Genomic DNA, 18,753 nt, shown 5'->3' on the forward strand with positions numbered 1-18,753 from the left:
TCCAAAATATTGGTAACCACTGCCTTGTTGTTTAAGATTAGTAACACAGAGACTCCACCTAAATACTTAATGTTACAGTCGTGTAAACCCGCTGCAATGCAGACTTCTTCAATGCATTCAAGTGTTTCAATCTTCTTGACCACACCACCGATGGCGTTTTCAAGATATTTGACGTTGGTTTCGCAATCCTTTGCTTGAGTTACTCTTTTTGTTTTTGATTTTATTTCCTGCCCTTGTTGATGGATAGTTGGGTTGTCGATAATTACTTCTTTGAATAGCCTCTCATCCACGTAAGAGTTGTTCATGAAGATCTTTTTGAAGGGTCTAGGTTTAGTCGGCAGTGGGTTTTGAGTTTGCTGCTTTGAGTTTCTCTCTTTGGCAATAAAAACTTTGAAGTGATTTCCATCGATAATAATGGTGTTTAGTTTTCTTGCCATGAATTCTTTGTCATTGACATCTTCGAATCGAACAAACCCAAATCGTTGGCCACTTTTAAGCTTTTTGAAGGGAACAAAAACTTCCTTAACGATACCGAATGGTCTGAAGATATTCCAAAGTCCAGCGATGTTTAGGTGTTCTGGAAAATTGTGAAACATAAAAGAGGTGAGGTTCGATGGTAGGTTTGAGTTGTGTTGATGTGATTTTGGGGTATTAATCTTAATCGGCGATTGATAGGTTTGATGGCCAGATCCATATTTTTTGATCAGATCCTTCGCCTGGGAGATGGAGGTATTAGGTATGATGTTGGGATCGTGCAAGAAGGGATGGTTAGAGTTGCTCTTGTGTTTTGAGATGGATGTAGATCGTCTTTTTCGGGTGACCTCGACCCATACACCTTCTTCAGCTGCAGTAGTTGTTGGAGGGTTATTGTGATTGTTGACGGCGGGTATTGGTGGCGGTGGTGGGAGATGGCTGTCGTTGTTGGAGGTGAAGGGTGGAGGTGGCGGTTTGTGGTGGTGACCGTCGGTGTTCTTTGGTGGCGGTGGGGGATTGGGGGTGAAAGGGGAGGTTGTTGGAGGGTTATTGTGATTGTTGACGGCGGGTATAGGTGGCGGTGGTGGGAGATGGCTGTCGTTGTTGGAGGTGAAGGGTGGAGGTGGCGGTTTGTGGTGGTGACCGTCGGTGTTCTTTGGTGGCGGTGGGGGATTGGGGGTGAAAGGGGAGGTAGGGATTGGGAGCATTTTTAGATCTGTTGTAATGTGGAACAATATTCAACAATGCTAACTACTGGTTTGAACTTTTTAGATCTCAAAATTAAATTGAAAAAATTGAAATGAAATTTCAACGGAGCAAAAAGTCAATTATTATGACTCACATATGAATTGGAAATCCAAGCTCTTGATTCTATCAGACTTTTATAAGAAACAAACATATCGTCATGAAATGAGGATTCAAATTCACAAAAATGTCTTGACGAAATCCGATGGTGTATGAACTTTGACGGCGGAGCAAACATAAAATCGGTTGTGGTGGTGCTGTTTTCTACCTCCGGCGGTCTTGCAAGAGTAGAAGCGGCGGTCAAACTTGGTTAAAATTTAAATATTTTGTTTTACTACATTTTGTGCCCTATATCTATATTTATTATGTGATATATATATATACACACACACACACACATATATATATACATATATATGTGTGTGTGTGTTGTTGTTGTTGTATATGTGTGTGTGTGTGTAATTTATTTATTATTGAAAGTCAACGTTGGTCAACGCCTGACTCATCCCCGTCTCATCCCTCCAAGGTCTCGACCGACTCGTCCCCTTATACAACCTTGACAAGAACACAAAAGCTACCTCATACAAAAAAAAAAAAAAAAAAAAGCTACCTCCGAGTATAACTAGAGGTGGATTTCAGAAAATACTTATGTCGAAACAACGTAATGCAAGATATCAAATATGTCTATAGATGTAGCGGAGCTTATATTCAAGCAAACGCCAACGTCCAATCATACTAGAACTACCTAGGCAAACATAACTGACATTCTACAATCTGAAAACCTATATTTCGTATCTATTTCTCGTAGAGGCATCTATTCTCTAACTACGTTATATACGCACAAACTACAATTGAATTCTCATGTACACTAATTGGTTAAAATGTTGAACAGACACTCCACTTTGGAGAAACGGACCACCTGAAAAACCGGTGCTGTGCAACGCTTGCGGTTCACGCTGGAGAGTAAGAGGAACATTGAATGATTACATTCCAAAACATGCACTGTATGCTAAGGAAGAATCTGATTACTCAGGCTCAGACTCTCCATCAACGGAACATATTATCGATGTCGAAATTGCTATTGCTGATGGTACTAATTTCAAAACCCTAATTGAACAGTTTTTATCTTTAACACGATCGTTATCTATTTATTTATTTGAACGGAAACGAGATTTATTCATTAAATTACTGTTAGCTAAAAATATTTCTACATAAGCAGGAATATAAACCTAAAATTACTAGGATTAGCTAGTGTAATAAGAAGCTATTATCCAGATCATTACAGTATTTTATACAATGTAACAATTATATTTGAAATATAACAGAGCAATTAAATAATAAGATGGATGGATTATACCGTTGCTGTAAATCGATGTACATCGCCTTCTGCCGAATGAAGATGATGTTAACTTCATAGAATTTTGAATTTTGGGGAAAGACAATATTCGTAATATATTTAGAGTTTTAATTTGAAAAAAAAAAAAAAATGATTTGGAAAGAAATAAAAAAGTTTTGGTAGGAAAAAAAGAAAGAAAAAAAACACTCGGGAACGGAGGTTTAATGCATCAACTGTCAATTATATCTTGTCGGTATGTGAACAAGGACCGAGGTTACTTGGGGCAAGGGGGTTCCGGTCACCCCAAAAACTTTTGTACTTACTAGTAATTTTCGTATTTTGTGAGGACTATTTGTGAAAATTCTACCTTTGGCCCTATTAATGAAACGTGATTTTGTATTTTTTTTTTTTTTTTTTTTTTTGGCAAAAGATGGAATATATTAATTTCTTTCACAAAAAGTGAAACTCCAAATACAAAATATTACAAGGCCTATAACCACTGCAGCCCATAAAAATCACTAGAGCCCAAAGGCCAAAATACAAACCAATTACATTACATTGCAATGCTAAAAAAAAGAGAGACAGAAGCCAAAAGCAGAATAAAGATAGCTCTGTAGAAACACTAAACGTGCAGCAAAAGCAGAATAAATAGAGCTCTGTAGAAACACTAGACTTGCAGCAGCACCAAACTGGATCGAAACTCGCAATAAATATAGAAATAGAAAAATAAGCAGTAGCCCGAGCAGCCTTTTTCGAAGGGGACTTCAACAAACCTCCCAAGGTTGAGATTGCCACACATAAAATTGGTGACTTTCGGCCTTGTGCGCATTCACCAACCATTGAAAAACTTTGAGTTTAACGCTTTCAACAACCGCCATCCAACATTTAGCCCCGCCATTGAAGACTAAATCATTTCTAGCAAGCCAAATAAACCAATACGTGGCCGGACCTATCAATCTCCAAGCTTTTTTAGCCTTAATTCCTAAACCATCATAACATTGAATCGAAAAGGAGAGGATATCAAAAGGCATTACCCAAGACACATTCCACCATTTGAAAAGAGCCGACCATACCTTGAAAACCCATGGACAATGCAACAAGAGATGTTGTATGGACTCCACTTTCATCATACACCTTGAGCATTTATCATCACTTCCATCCCTAAGGCAAATTCTATATTTCAAAACTTCTTTTACCGAAATGCCTCCACGAATAGAAAGCCAATGGAAAATAGCCATTTTTGAAGGCACGAGCTTGTTCCACACCACCTTAACCCAATCAAGATCTAAGGGTAAATTTGATCCCAACATGATCCTTACACCTTCCGCCACCGAGTACACATTATCACCCGAATGAACCCATAAGATTGAGTCTTCTTTGTCAAGTACAAGAACCGTATTCCTCAACAAGTGTTTAAGAGTCAAAACTTGATTTACCTCATAAGCATCCAACCCATTAACAAAGCCAAAATCCCATAACATAACCCCTTGATTGTTAAAGCACCCCATATCCACAATACACCCTTCTTTTTTAGAGGATTTAAGGTATAAAGCCGGGAATTGGTCTTTCAATTTAGACACCCCCACCCATATATCATTCCAAAAAGAGATAAGTGTACCTTTTCCAAGCTTCCATTTCCAACTTTGAGGGCTTAAAATATTAAATAATTCGTCCGAACTTTGGAGGTTAACAATATCACGCCATACACCCGACAATAACCTACGGTTAATGGAAGAGACATCCGAAAGCTTATTTCCTTGCGGGCATTTATCAAAGAATCTAGTGATGCAAGATTTCCACAATTCATCATTAGGAGAGTTAAGCTTTATCCACCATTTAGCTAAGAGAGCTAAATTTTTCAATCTTAAAGGCACCACTCCAAGTCCTCCATATTCTTTCGGAAGGCAAACAATGCTCCAACGAATCAAGGCCATTTTTTTAACCTCGATATCACCATTCCAAACAAAGTTACGTCTTAAACTCTCCAAATTTTTTATAACACTTTTAGGAGCTTTAAATAAAGACATGAAGTGGGTAGGTAAGCTCGATAAGACCGAATTTACTAAGATAAGTCTACCTCCCGTTGAAAGACAATGACCTTTCCACCCCGCTAACTTTTTCTTGAACTTCATAATGATCGGGTTACAAGTAATTACTTTTCTTAGATTAGCCCCAATTGGAACACCGAGATAATCAAACGGAAACTTCCCAACCTTGCATTCAAACACATCCGCAAACTTCGCTAAATCTTCATTAGAAACATTAACACCATACAAGACCGTTTTCGAAGAGTTCATTTTTAGCCCGGATACTTCAAAAAAACGATCAAGAATAAGACGAATGCACACCATTTCTTCCATGGATGGATGACCAAAGATAATAGTATCATCCGCGTATTGAGAATGATTTACACTATTATCATTATCAACGACAACCCCTTTTAGCCTTCCACATGCCTTTGCATTTGATAACAACTTGCTTAAAACTTCGGTGACCAAAATAAATAAAAAAGGTGAAAGAGGATCACCTTGCCTAATACCTCGATGCATTACCCCTTCCTTTGATGGAGAACCATTAAGAAGAACCGAAAACTTAACATTCGAAATGCACACTTTTATCCACTTTATGAATTTTCTCCCAAAACCCATTTGTTGCAACACTTCCAACAAAAACGAGTGTGAAACACAATCGTATGCTTTTGCGAAATCAATCTTCAAAAATACAACACCTTGCTTCTGTTTTTTAGCTAAATGCCATATCTCATTAACTAACATAACTCCATCAATCAATAATCGGTTAGGAACAAACCCATTTTGGTTTATACTTACAACGTTAGAAATAACTAACCGTAATCTATTAGCAATAGATTTTGAAATGATTTTGTATGGAGCATTAATAAGGCTTATGGGCCTCATATGCTCAATCACTTTAGGACAATTGGACTTCGGGATTAATACTATAAAAGACGAATTAAAACCACATGGAAATTTTGCATTCGAGTGAAATTGTTGCATCATGGAAAGAATATCATCTTTAAGAAACCGCCATCCCTTTTTGAAAAATTTAAGAGAGAAACCATCCGGTCCCGATGTTTTATCTCCATCAAAATTGCGAATAACATTTTTTACCTCACTGCTCGAAAAAACAGCCTCCAGGTTGGCAGCCTGTTCCGCTGTTAATTTGGCCAGGCCTACTGCTGACCAGTCTACCTTTTCTGAAACAGTCTGTTGGGCTGAAAATAAAGAAGACAATAAGCCCATTACATAATCTTTGATATCACTTGGATTTTCAACCCAAACCCCCTCTATTTGCAAGCCCGCAAGTCTTGAAGCATTGTTTCTAATTCTTGCCATTCGATGGAAAAACTTAGAATTTTTACCCCCATAGCGTAACCAATTACTTCGACTTTGAAACATTGTTTTCCTCGCTTCTTGCCTTAAAATCACTTTTCTTTTCATTTTAAGCTCAACCAACTTCGTACACTCAAATGGAAGTAAATTCCTTAACTCTTGAGTTTTCTTGAAATCATAAATATGGGACGATAAAGACGCAAGCTCGAGTTTATCCTTAACCACCTTGTCATCATTCCACACTTTTAAATCCTTTTTTAACAACTTGCACTTAGAAGAAATCACATGAGCCGAAAAGCCATGAACATCATATGCACCCCAAAGTTCTTTGCACACTTCTATGAACTTAGGAACCTCAAACCACCCATTGAAAAACCGAAAAGGTTTCGGGCCCCAAAATAAAGATTTCTTTCCCCAAACCAATGGATTGTGATCCGAGCTACTTTTATCACCCGCAATAACAACCGTTCCCGGACAAAGAGAAACCCATTCAATATTAACTAAGATTCTATCGATCCTTGACATTTTTCCATCCGGACCTTCCCAAGTGAACATCTCGTTTTGAATACTTTGATCAATAAGATTAGCTTTTAAAAGAAAAGAGTTGAAATTTAACATATTGTTAACATCCAATTCTTCCCTAAGTCTTTCATTAAGAAATCTTGTAGAATTAAAATCTCCCAACACACAAGAGGGGCCATTCCATATTTTGATCATCTTTGTTAGTTGTTTCCAAATGATTTTCTTTTCGTTCTCATCATGAGGGGCGTAAACATTCACAATAAGAATATCAACATCATTAGGGATATAATGCAATAAAGTAGCTAACCAATATTGACATTGAAAGAAGTCTTTAAGAGTAAAGAGTTCGTCTTTCCAAGTAGAAATCATACCACCGGATCTACCTCTTGAGGATACTTGAACACCTTCAAACGTAGCACCTTTCCAAATCTCTTTGAGCACACTAGGGGAAACATTTTCAACCATTGTCTCTTGGATAGCCATGAATTGAATTTGAAATTTATTAATCAAATTAAATACATTCTTTCCTTTATTCTTGTTACCAAGTCCCCTAGTGTTCCACGTACCAATCTTCATTACTTGCGTTTGTTGGAACGTTCGTTGCTATCGAACATTCCTTCCAAGAAATTACCAAACTTATCTTTCTCTAGTTTGTTGTAAGCAATAGCTTTAGAATTTAACAGTTTGCCATAAACTTTGACCGGTTTGGGCGTGTCATCTTCTTCTTCATCATCCCCAAAAACCTGTTGCTCTAAATCTCCATCCAAATCAACCGCAGCAGCTTCAATATCCTCAGAAAGTTCCCTTGATTTTAACTTCTTTTTGTTATTTTTAACAGGGCTTCGATGACCAGAATGTGCAGCAGTTATTGTGCCTTCTCTATTGGACAGAATCTTGGATCTTTGAATGTTTTTATGATTAGATAAAGCACAAGAAGACCTGCAATCTACAGTCGGGCATTGGATTTTATCAAGGGATTCATGAGTAAATCTAGCCAAATGGAAAAAAGTAGGGTCATCAGGTCGTTCAATATCAAAAGCACATTCTTCATGGGCCATTTTTGTTTCTGTTTTGGGCTTCACTATATCAGGCCCGTTAACCTTGGGCTTAACAATATTGCTTTTAGCTTTAGAGTAACCAGCCGTACATTTTATATTTTGTTCTGTAACTAAATCAGGAGTGGATTTAAATAAAGTTTCAAGGTTTACTTTAGGAATAGATGTACTTTTGTCTTTAAAAACAGACTGATTCATCACTTTTGCAGGTACAGAAGTTGACTTTCTATTAAGCACGCTTCCCTTATATTTTGCATATACTTCCAAATTCAAATTTGAAATATTTGCCATATCTTTGTCCATTGTATCGAGAATAGACTTTGAGCAGCTAGCATGCGTTTCTTTTTTTGAAAACTTGGGAACGGACCCACCCTTAGTCGTTACCGGTGAAGAAGGGTGTTTCTCCGGTGTTGCTTCATTCTCCAGTACCGGAACTTTTTCTGGTGAACTTGCCTCAACATTATCATTGTCATGAGACAATTTATGTATCCTTTTGTTGACCCCATTTATAAAGTTACTAGTATCAGCCTCCCCAATGTGATCTAAAGGATCGAAATCACCTTCTACATCATGAACCCAAACTTGAATGACATCTTTGTTCACCAATTCAGTCTTAACCATAAAATCAATAGGTTTCACATCATAGATTTCCATAAAAACATATAAAGAATCTGCTTGAAAAAGATTGTATGAAGCCTTAGAGTAATATAGAACATTCCCAATATCCTTTACAGCCGACATGACATTGTTCATATAAGCATATTCCACAGGGATACCTGTGATTTCTATCCAATTAAACCTCGAATACTTACCCAATTTTTCGATCATAGGACAGATTTTTAGGAATTCAGGATTGTTATTCCCATGAACAACCCCATGACAAGCATTGTGAAAGCTTTTTTGATCTGCACACCTGACTAAACAGCCGTATTTACCCCATAAAGAACACATGTCAATCTTGACCTTTCGACTAATTAACCAGTCTGCCAGTTTAGTGGTAGAAAACTCCACCTTATCAACGATCATAATCATTCTGTCCATTCCCTCATTCACCTTTTCATTTAGTTGAAACACCACACTATTACCCGTCCTATTCTCCTTTGAATTCTGAAAAGGAAACTTTGTCGAATTAACATTATCATGAACAGATGACTTGTACTCATTCCTCCACGCAGGTCCTTTGTTGAATTTGGCAAATCCAACCCTGATTCTATTACCCAAAAGAAATTTTCCGTTCATATAATGAACTGCCTTAACCGCCTGTTCGTTATTAGCAAACTTAATAAAGGCATAGTTAAGCCCTAATCTCCACGCTATGTTTTGAATCCACCCAAATCGCCTAAAAGCGTTACTAATCACCATAGGGGTTGTATTCCTGCTAAGATTACCCAGATACACGGAAGTGATAGGATTATCTTTTTTTGTTACCTGCGAATTGTGTTTCTGTTCGGTATGAATAGGGATTGAATCAGACCCTTCATTCGTCTGCTTCACAGGGCTAACACCACAATCAGACCCTTCATTCGTCTGTTTCAAAGGGCTAACACCACATACAGCTTCAACGTAAGTGTGCGTTAAAGGAGGTGGAATAGTACCAGGTTTTTGAAGTGAAATTGGGGGTGAATTTGGGGTAGGAGAGGAAACGGAAACGGGAAAGGGTTTGAGGCTTGCCGGTTGGGAAGAGGGTGGTACGGAGAGAGAAATTGTCATTTTTTACTTCACCACGATATTTGTCTTGAGGCTTTAAAAAATTTGGGCTTTAATACATTGGGCCCATTAATTTTCTTAGTATATTCTATTACACCCAATTTGGGCTTTAATGTTATGAAATTAACAAGTTAAGTATTGTATTTAATGAATTTTTAGACTTCACTGATGCTTTATTTATATATATGAAGCTACATTTTTTTTTTAAGAACAGCTTGAAACTACATGTTCTGATTAATTTTTTTCGGCCCCCCTAATGTTAAATTTCAAGCTCCGTCCCTATATGTGAATGTTATGTCATTTCTATATAAAAGTTTCTTGGTTAATAATCTTTTTGCAAAACAATAAAATGAAATAAATTAGTGTTCTTATACTTTTTTATTTTATTTTTTACTTTTTATCTATATTTTTTTTTCATATTTAAAATTTTTAGAGTTATGAAAAAGTACATTTAAAAGTCAAAATTAAAAAAATAACGTTCCAATTGAAAGTCTTCGAGATCTCAACTTAGAGTTTTCATAATTTTTGTTTCATATTATGAAACTTTATCTATAAATATTTAATTTTGTCTATATATTATGAAATATGAAATGAAACTATAAAACTTGAATAAAAATGTATGAAACAAAAAGTTATAAATATGAACACTGAAATATGATCTATACATGGAGATTTATAATTTTTCAAGCTATTTTGTTTCATATTTATATTTTTTTTAAATTTAAACTTTTTATCTATATTTTTATAATTATTAAAGTTACAGCTATTTAACATTGAGATTTAATTTTGATTTTATATTTAAATAGCTGTAACTTTAAAATTAATACACTTCAAAGGTTACGTTTTAAAAAATCTTTAGTCATATTAAATTAGTTAGTATATTATTATTTAATATTCTCAATTATAATCTATATACCTATTGTTTTTGTTTATATATTATATTATCAACTTTATCTATATTAAAATATTTAGTATTTAGTATATTACTATTACTATTTAATATTTTCAATTATAATTTATATACTTATTATATTTATTTATATCATCTATTATCAACTTTATCTATATGTGATGCATAAAATTTTATATACTCCATATATTTTTATTTTTTCAAAAAATTATTAATAAAAGTCAAAATTTCAACAATAAAAAAGAAGAAGATAGATCGAGTCTCTTAAATCTTTATTAACACGCTTAATTATGTACAAAACTAAGATAATTTTCAAAATCACATTGAATATACTCCGTAATATACATAATACATATATATATAATATATGATATATGACTTTCTATATAATTACTTTCATATGTCTTTTTTTGAAAAATGAATGGAACTTTATTAAATTAATACAAACTGTACAATATTATTTATAAATATTAGAATTTTATTGTATATATTGTATACAAACAACAAAATACAATATATATATATATATATATATATATATATATATATATATATATATATATATATATATACACACGTGTGTATGTGTATCAATTTTTCTAATGGGAAATTTATATGTACACCACTTATTTTTATTTTTATATGTACACAACCAAATATGCATTAGAGTGTTGTATAGTACAACACTTTAATACTTATAGGTTGTGTACGTATAAAAATAAATTGTTAGCTAGTAGCGATTTATTAGATGTCATGAAGCTTCCTCTAGTCTTAGTTTTTTTTTTATGTAGTCTGGCAATGCTCCTTATTGCCATGTATTGTTTTTCCCTGTATGTCTTCTTTTTAATTAACAAAATCTTGCTTGCCTTTAAAAAATAAAAATAAAAAAAAAATAAATTGTGTATATATCATCACTCATTCTAATGATAGCTTTAAAATTGTCTTTAAACCATTTACACATACATCAAACAGTTATACTTTAATTATAACTACAACTTCCTAGCAAAATTCATCTCATGTACCAGTTACCTTTGCACACATTTATTTCTTAATGAAGATCTTTAGATTTGTCATAAAAAGTTCCTAGATATAAATACAAGAAAGGATTATTACTGAAATAAATAGCATTAAATTAAATAATTTAATAAATATTCAGTAAGAATATATTGGATATTTATTTTAGTGTCTAAATACTTGAATATTAGTTAACAAAAGTGTTTAATATTAGTAGACCTGTAGTTTTTCGTATCTTAATAACAACGCAAATTAACATAATAATTAAAATTAATCTTAATAATCTATGTTAAATAGTTGTACTAATTTGTACTCTGTATCTTATATGACAAAATTATATATATATTCACAGAACAAGATGGTACGAGCTTTGAAAATAATGTTCCTAGGCGTAAAAGGTCGCCCGTCGATCAAGTCATTTTATCGCCTATAGAACGGTTTCACAAGCAACTTTTCGACATGGTTCATACATATCCTGAAGTATTTTTAAAGGAACCTGCAACTAAAGATGTACTGATTGAGCAAACAAATAATGTGATGTCTACTCCCTATGAAACACTTCTCGGCGCGAAGCTCTTAAGGTTACCTCCTAAACAAGTTGAGCTGACCGAGTCGGTGTCTTCTTCTGATATGAAAGCGACAAATGGATCTCTCTTGTCGAAGAATGGTGGTGATCGTGGCGAGTCATCATCTACATAAGATATTACCGATTAAACGTGATCTTCTAAAGATTTACTATCTTTTAAGATTTAGACTTACCATATCATGCACCTTTATAAATGTCTTTCAGTATGTCACTTTTTATGTTGTGGTAGGAGTGTAGGACTACATAAACCAACGTGTTTGAAAGCAACTTGATCCGTGTATCATGATTCAATCGTCTATTTGAAACTTTGGGAGACGTCATGAAAGAGTTTTTTACAACTATATGAATTATATATTATATATATATGAGGAACCACGCAGGCTTGCCTGAGTGGCCACCGAGTTGACCAATGAAGCACACCACCCGGGTTCAATTCCTGGCTATGCCAAATTGTTCAAAAAATGAGTGTGACTAGAGGGTGCGCATAATGCGCAATTCACCCGGTACCGAGTATCGCGTTCGGGGAGCTTGATTACCTGAGGTTTTACCTTTTATGGGAGACCAATGTGCTCGTTCATAGAAGGGTTACTAAAAAAATAATGAGGACACATAGTATGTGCATGTCTATAGAACTTGCTAATTTTCTAATGTTCCTTAAGTAGAATGTTAAATTGGACGAAAAAGATAAGTGTAGCCATATTTAGCTTGACTCCACTTTTGTATTACTCTAAGAGGGTGTTTACTATATTAAGTCATGTTTTCATTTGTCTCTTAATGGGGGAGTAGTCTAATTTTATATCTCATGAAAACAGATCAATTTTTAGATTAAGTAACAGAATAAATGATAAAGAAACAACAATTTTAGTTACTGAATTAAGATGTGTACAAAAATAGGTCATTAAGTAAAAAGTAAACAGTCCTAAAGTCATGCCTTAATGAATGAACAATGAGTTGTTTAACTTTTTTTTAAACAAAATAATATGGTTTTTGTTAGATTTTATATTCAAGTTTCTTACATAACATCATATTTCATTTCCTCTAATTATATACTTACTAGGTTTTGAGCCCGTGCGATGCACGGCTGCTCAAAAACCGTTATATTTTGGTTTTGATTGGTGATATGATATATAGACATGATAATTTCGATAACTTCATATTGATAACAAAACATATATGGATCACAACTGGAGGCACATTTAGACTAAAATGTATTATTTACAAACAAAAAGTAAGATAAAACCAATGTACATAGTTATGATAGAAGGGGTCAAGTAGATCGAAACACGTCAATTAGAAGCTGTACAATAACTCTACTATGGCTATCAATTCAATACATCAACAGTAAAAACATATCTCATGTATATAAAAATGAAGTTGATAACATAACTGCTAATACAAATGCTTAAACTTAAGCTTGATATGGTCTCCTTCCAAAAGCATGATATGGTCTCGTTCAAAACATAAAAAAACCTCAAATGTGCATAGACCCAATTTATATTTTTAATAAAATTTGCAAGTATAGTAGATATCCGAGACAATTAATTATTTTTAGTAAACTTTGTACAATGGTCATTTGTATTCATCTACTTTAGCACAATGGTATAGATGATATAATACAAATTGAAACAAGTTCATATCACAAAAGAACTCCGAGTATGTATGACTTTGCCAAGTGCCTAAATTATCAACAATTTGGATTTTTAGCAAACGCATTTGGCCCAAAGACACTTGGCCCAAATACACTTGGCCCAAATACATGTAATCATAAACCCTTACCGGGAAAAATAAAAAATAAATAAAGATACACAATAAAATCCTTTTATTGTCCCCAAATCTTCCCTCTCATTCTCGCGTCTTCAAAACCCTCAAAATCTAATCTTTATAGTACAAATAACCCCAAATTCAGCTCAAAATCAACCCTAATTATGGGGAAAGATGAAGATGATATGCGAGGTGAATTAGAAGAACGGTTAATTAACGAAGAATACAAAATCTGGAAGAAGAACACACCGTTTTTATATGATTTGGTTATTACACATGCGCTTGAGTGGCCTTCATTGACCGTTGAGTGGTTACCGGTCCGTGAGGAGCCTGCCGGAAAAGATTATTCCGTACAGAAGATGATACTTGGGACCCACACTTCTGAAAACGAACCTAATTACCTAATGTTAGCTCAGGTTCAGTTACCGCTTGAAGATGCTGAGTATGATGCTCGTCATTATGATGATGATCGCTCTGATTTTGGTGGATTTGGTGGTGCTAATGGAAAGGTTTGTATATACATGTTTAATTGATGCTATGCAGTTGTTTAGGTTATTTTTGTTTTTGTTGATTTTGTTAGTTATGTGTAGTTGATAAGTAAAAATAGGGTTAGGGTTTCGAAAGCTTATGACTTGTTACTTTTTGATTTATAATTGATATTGTAATTGTATTAGGTTTTTCAAGAATACAATTTCTGGTGAATATTGATTAGTACCAAAAAGAATAGATTTTTGTGAATATTATGATTACTAAGTTTAAAGTTTAATGATGACTTAAACCAGAAAAACAATCTGCAATGTGCGTTGTTGTTAATTAGTTGTTAGTTATTATTGTTAGGAGCTAGGGTTAGGGGTTGGCAGTATGGCTTGTGAAGAGATCAGTGCATTCGCAGATCCTGATTGATCTTAAAAAGTTTTATACGGGTGTAGCTTAGGAAACTAAATAAATTTCGTCCCGGTTGCTATCTTAAAAGTCATATTGAGGGATATATGTTGCGAGTATATGAAAGTTGGAAGCTTTTTCTGTTTTTCAAAGTCTAATGTAACAATTTCTGTAGCATGTGATGAAATGAGGTGCCGTTTAAAGGGTTTTAAGCGTCATTCAGATATGAGTTTGTTACAGTTGTATTACATTACATCATGTAATATATGCTTTGGTTTGTGTGTGCCTGCATATTTATTGAATATTGTAGTGCTTTGTATGACTAGGTTGGAAGTTTAAGTTCATAATTAAGTCTAAAAGATATTGTATGAGTAGACAGTTTGACCATAATGGTCACTGTTTGCAGTTTCTTAGAGGTCTAGATCAGCAACTAATAATATTTTTCATATGAGTTACATCTGGATTAGTTTTTCATATTCATTTTAGGTCATATATTTAGTGTTGTTTTGGATATGAATAGAAAGGTAATAAGTGTTCGATTGTAAAGACAAAAGTTTTTAGTAGAGTTTTCATTCATAATTTTTTTGGCATTTAGTTATAAACCTCGCCCCTGTGATGAAACTAAAGTTTTGATGTTAGATCAATACTTTTAGATGCTGTAATCTTATCCAAAATATATTGTTTACATTAATTAAGTTTACTTTTTTACAATTTGGACCACCCATTAAGTGTCTTCACATAATCACATGCATGGCTCACAGATGAGCTTTTTGTAGTTCTATAGAGAGAAATTTTAATTATCTATATGATTGTTGTTTTTTATTTTGCAGGTACAAATAATTCAGCAAATAAATCATGATGGAGAAGTGAACAGGGCGCGCTATATGCCTCAAAACCCTTTCATTATTGCAACAAAAACAGTCAGCGCAGAAGTTTATGTATTCGATTATAGCAAACACCCATCTAAACCTCCTTTAGATGGAGCTTGCAGCCCCGACTTAAGATTACGGGGACACAACACTGAGGGATACGGCTTATCATGGAGTAAGTTTAAACAAGGTCATTTGCTTAGTGGTTCTGATGATGCTCAAATTTGCTTATGGGACATTAATGGAACTCCCAAAAATAAATCGCTCGATGCTATGCAAATATACAAGGTATTTCTACGTAATGTAGAATTATGCTTACAGTTACTACATTTACTCATAAAACATCGGTATCATTATTGAACCTTTAAATGCTTCATCAGGGTTCAGATTATAACGGTATCCTATAATCAATGTTAGCTTTTTACAAGAAGACATACAAGCATGACATAGCCTGTTATTGATCATTTTTTTTTGTTTTTGTTTTTGTTTTTTACTATATCTGTAAATGTATAGGTTCACGATGGTGTAGTAGAAGATGTTGCTTGGCATTTAAGGCATGAATATCTATTTGGTTCATGCGGAGATGACCAATACTTGCATGTATGGGATATTCGGTCTCCATCAGTTACCAAGCCTGCCCAGAGTGTAATGGCTCATCAAAGTGAGGTACGGGCACGCATCATCATGTATTATTAATTATTTAAATATCTATTAGTTAATACTAGAACAATATTAATCTGAGAACTATAAGTCATAATTAACAATTCATAGTGGCACCAACAATTGTTTACCTTTATATCGTTTATGTTAGTTTTTTGCTAAGTTTTTTGCCCCGTTTTTTGGACCTGTGGCATAAATTCTATGCCCCGTTCAACTTGAGAATTTTCAAACGATGATTCTACCCAGTGGCGAATGTAGCTAAAAGCCCGTGGGTTCACGGGACACCACTAGTTTGAATTTTTATTTTATTTTATTTATTTATTTATTGTAGAAAATACCCTGGACACCATTAGTGAGTAATTTGTTTATAAGGGCATCTTTTACGAGGCTTGTCCGGGTTATTAAAAAACGTTACAGGAGAGAGTAAATACCTTTTTTGTCATGATAGTATATATTTCTTAAAGTATTTCCAAAAAAAATGGTTAAACTGTTAAAGATGTAAAAGTTTAGTTAATCTTTATATATGAGTCTTTATTGGATATTGGATGCGGATGTTGTATAACGGACCATCTGTTACTGGTATACCAACCCAGGTAACCCTCATATAATTAGTATATTTTTTACCACTAAAAAATTGATGAGTGCAACTTTAAGTTTCACTAATCAGTTAACTAGTGTCAAAACATAAATGAGAACACAAGTTTCCTTGGACGGGGTTTATATTTTTATGTTACTTAAGTTGGTTATACACATTCTGCATGAATAAGAATAACCTCACAAATTGCATGAGAGTTCATGATCTGCTTATGTTTCTATGCCAGGTTAACTGCTTGGCATTTAATCCTTTTAATGAGTGGGTTTTGGCGACGGGGTCAACAGACAAGACTGTTAAGCTGTTTGATTTAAGAAAAATCAACACTGCACTTCATACCTTTGATTGTCACAAGTAAGACTTTTTACATACTTTTACATTACCTTTCTTTTATTATTTTTATTTATTTCTTTATCAGATTTATTTAGCTCCAATTAAATTGTTGCACTATGTTATTGTTTCCTAAGGGAGGAGGTATTCCAGGTTGGATGGAATCCACAAAATGAGACAATCTTAGCTTCTTGTTGTCTTGGTAGGAGACTCATGGTGTGGGATCTTAGTAGGTACGTACTGTCGATGTTGATTTATATCGTTGTTGTACCCTATTATCAATTAAATATTTGGATAGAATGTGTATGTAATATAAAAATAAGCTAAGTCGGTATTAATCTTCCTTTTATTATGGGAATATATGATATATGATGATCTTTTGTTGCACTTAGTACTTTATTCCATTAATAGTCACAGTTTGTGTGTTTGTCACTAATTCATGGTAATATCATTTACAGGATTGACCAAGAACAAACTCCCGAAGATGCTGAAGATGGCCCACCAGAATTGCTGTTTATTCATGGTGGACATACAAGTAAAGTATCAGATTTTTCGTGGAACCCATGTGAAGATTGGGTTGTTGCAAGTGTTGCAGAGGATAACATACTTCAAATCTGGCAGATGGCTGAAAATATATACCACGATGAAGATGATCTGCCTGCAGATGAGACCAATGGTGCCTAACTATGAAAAAAATCTTTAAACCGTCAACATAACTATGTGAACTTGTAGGTTTTTATTATTTATTTAAGACGTGTTTACTTTTTGTCCAATGGTTCTGTGTTGTCTAACTATGTTGTGTAATTTAAGATAAGATACCCAAAATCAGCTGTTAGAGTTCGTGTTTTGGAGTTGTTCTTATAGTATCTGAACTTACTTGGTTTTGAAAAAGGGAATACCTTTATATGAGCCGAGTGCAAACTTGGAAAGCCCTAACTGGAGCTTGTCCTACCAAAAGCTTGAATAAACACTATTATGAGAATCTGAATGAACTCCAGCAAAAGCTAATTAGAAAACCTGTGGCTGTGTAGCACGGCAATTATTAGTTCATATGAAAGTGACAGACCATCACATTTATGGAAGTATTAATTTCATCGTAGACTCATGGGTTATCATTTATGAGTATATCGTTCTTTTGCTCGAAATAGTTAAAAATTTCTGTCGTTAAAAACATCATCTATTGTAAACAAAGTCCGCATTCATTCACGATTCAAGTGGTATAATGTTTTGATGCTAGGATTCGAACTTGGAACCTGTATGTATTTTCACCCTTACAAATCAATTATTACCAGATCACCACCTTTGTGGCTTGTATTTTCCATTTTATTACATCTTATAATATATAACAACACTCTAATATAAAAATAAATAAAAATTATTACATAAATGTTTGTTACAATATTTTGGGATGTGCCCCAATGTTGTTATTATAAAAACCTTATTAATTTTTATTCTTTAAATAACTTATCCCGTTTCGGGTCCGGTGGAGGGTAGTATCAAAGCCACACCGGTTGATTTTGAAACGGTTACTTCCAAATTTGGTAAACCGTGTGATACCTCGGTGCTCCTTCCTGGGGACTTGACTAAGAGTGATGGTGCTTCGGGTTCGGATCAACCATTAGCCACTTTTGTGTCTATGATGGATAAAATGGTGGCCGAATCCAATAATGTTGATACCAATCCCGCTGCTTCTAGTTTGGTGTCCTCAAAAACGACTAAAGAGAAGAATTCGAGAAGAAAAAAGCCGAGTTCAAGGAGCCGAAATTGAGAAATTTGGAGAATTCATCAAGGACGCTTAATGACGTCCGGGTGAAGATGGTCGCTATTCGTTCGTCCTACATTTGAGTGGCTACCCTCTTTATTTTGGTTCTTTGTTGCTTTAGTGTGTTTTTAATCTTTTATTCTTTCGGTTTGGTGCGGGCTTTGTTTGTTGTAGTTCTTGTATCAAGCCCGGTTTTCTT

At 34.2% G+C, this 18,753-nt stretch overlaps 1 protein-coding gene across 1 annotated transcript; it reads left to right on the forward strand.

Annotated features, from left to right (window-relative positions):
- Positions 1 to 13,516: 13,516 nt before the first annotated feature.
- On the forward strand, positions 13,517 to 17,697 carry LOC139855832 (histone-binding protein MSI1). Its single transcript, XM_071845076.1, has 6 exons — positions 13,517 to 13,968; positions 15,172 to 15,498; positions 15,724 to 15,876; positions 16,692 to 16,816; positions 16,930 to 17,025; positions 17,251 to 17,697. The coding sequence occupies exons 1-6, from the start codon at positions 13,624 to 13,626 to the stop codon at positions 17,474 to 17,476; spliced, it is 1,272 nt and encodes a 423-aa protein (XP_071701177.1). The 5' UTR covers positions 13,517 to 13,623; the 3' UTR covers positions 17,477 to 17,697.
- Positions 17,698 to 18,753: the final 1,056 nt, after the last annotated feature.

The sequence above is a fragment of the Rutidosis leptorrhynchoides genome, chromosome 6 (assembly GCF_046630445.1).
Source record: "Rutidosis leptorrhynchoides isolate AG116_Rl617_1_P2 chromosome 6, CSIRO_AGI_Rlap_v1, whole genome shotgun sequence".
Lineage (NCBI taxonomy): Eukaryota > Viridiplantae > Streptophyta > Magnoliopsida > Asterales > Asteraceae > Rutidosis > Rutidosis leptorrhynchoides.